This window comes from Pezoporus flaviventris, unplaced genomic scaffold (genome assembly GCF_033815535.1).
Source record: "Pezoporus flaviventris isolate CSIRO_AGI_PZ_B2104156 unplaced genomic scaffold, CSIRO_AGI_Pfla_v1 ptg000116l, whole genome shotgun sequence".
NCBI lineage: Eukaryota > Metazoa > Chordata > Aves > Psittaciformes > Psittacidae > Pezoporus > Pezoporus flaviventris.
The window spans coordinates 4,053,641-4,054,883 of record NW_026892664.1 but is presented as its reverse complement, the minus strand read 5'-3'; the positions used below and the strand labels follow the sequence as shown (position 1 = coordinate 4,054,883).

At 47.8% G+C, this 1,243-nt stretch overlaps 1 protein-coding gene across 1 annotated transcript; it reads left to right on the top strand.

Moving 5' to 3' along the window:
• Positions 1-293: 293 nt before the first annotated feature.
• Positions 294-860, top strand: LOC133282317 (olfactory receptor 9G4-like; the record flags this gene model as incomplete). The annotated part of the gene is made up of 1 exon (XM_061478350.1): positions 294-860. A coding segment is annotated over one exon (567 nt), but the record flags the coding sequence as incomplete, so codon positions are not given.
• Positions 861-1,243: the final 383 nt, after the last annotated feature.

Here is a 1,243-nt window from a genome sequence, read left to right as displayed (position 1 = left end):
TCTGTGGTTACCTTCATAGGAAACCTGCAATTAATTGCATTAATCAGAATGGATTCCTGCCTACACACCCCCATATACTTCTTCCTAAGCCACTTGTCTCTCCTGGATGTCTGCTAGTCCTCTGCCGTCATCCCTCAAGCCTTGCTCCAAGTTCTAGTGGAGAAGAAGGTGATTTCCTTCATTAGGTGTTCCACTCAGCTCTTCTGCTTTGCAACCTGTGCCACCACCGAGTGCTACGTGCTGGCTGCTATAGCTTACAATCGCTATATGGGCATTTGTAACCCATTGTACCATTCTCGTACTCCATGGTCATGTCCCAAAGGCTTTGCATTGGGATGTTGGCTGGTGCCTACTTAGCTGGCGTGATCAGCTCTACCATACACACGGTTTCCATATCTCGTCTCCCGTTCTGTTGGTCCAAGACGATCAATCACTTCTTCTGTGATGGACCACCACTGCTAGCCCTCTCCTCCTCTGACACCCCTGCCATCGAGGTGATGGCTGCTGCCGTGGTGGGGTTCAAGGTACTGAGCACCACGGTCTTCATCCTCATCTCCTACTTGTCGGTCCTTTCCACTGTCATGCGGATGCGGTCTGTGGTTGGTCAACGCAAAGCTTTCTCCACCTGTGCCTCTCACTTCATCTCCATTGCTTTGTACTACGGCAGCTCCCTCTTCATGTACCTGTGCCCCAGCTCCAGCCAGTCCTCAAAGCATGACGAGGTGGTCTCCATGACGCACTCTGTGGCTGTCCCCATACTGAATCCACTCATCGACAGCCTAAGAAATGCAGATATGAAGAATGCCATGAGGAAAGCAAAAAGTAAAGTCCTCTGCTCTTTGTCCATTCATGGTTCCTAGTCAGCTGAAAGGAGAGGGCTACCCTGCCCTAGTGAGGAGAACAAGCAGGCTGGGTATTGCACCTTCAGGGATGGCTGGATATTACACGTTGAAGAGGCTGGTTGGATATAGCACCTTCAAGGACGGGTGGATATAGCACCTTCACAAAGAAGGGACTAAACATACTTGGAAGCATGACAGCCGGAAAACACGCTTCTCCTTAAACCAAGGCTACATTCTGTGCTGGCATGGACAGGACTTTCTCTGGCTGCAGCCTGAGACCTGACAGTGACTGTGTAATGGAAAGAAAGTTGTTGTCCAAAGTGATTGTTACTTAAATATTACTTGAAATTAATATATTTTATTATTTAAATGTTATTAAAATTAGCAATAAACTTTATTTC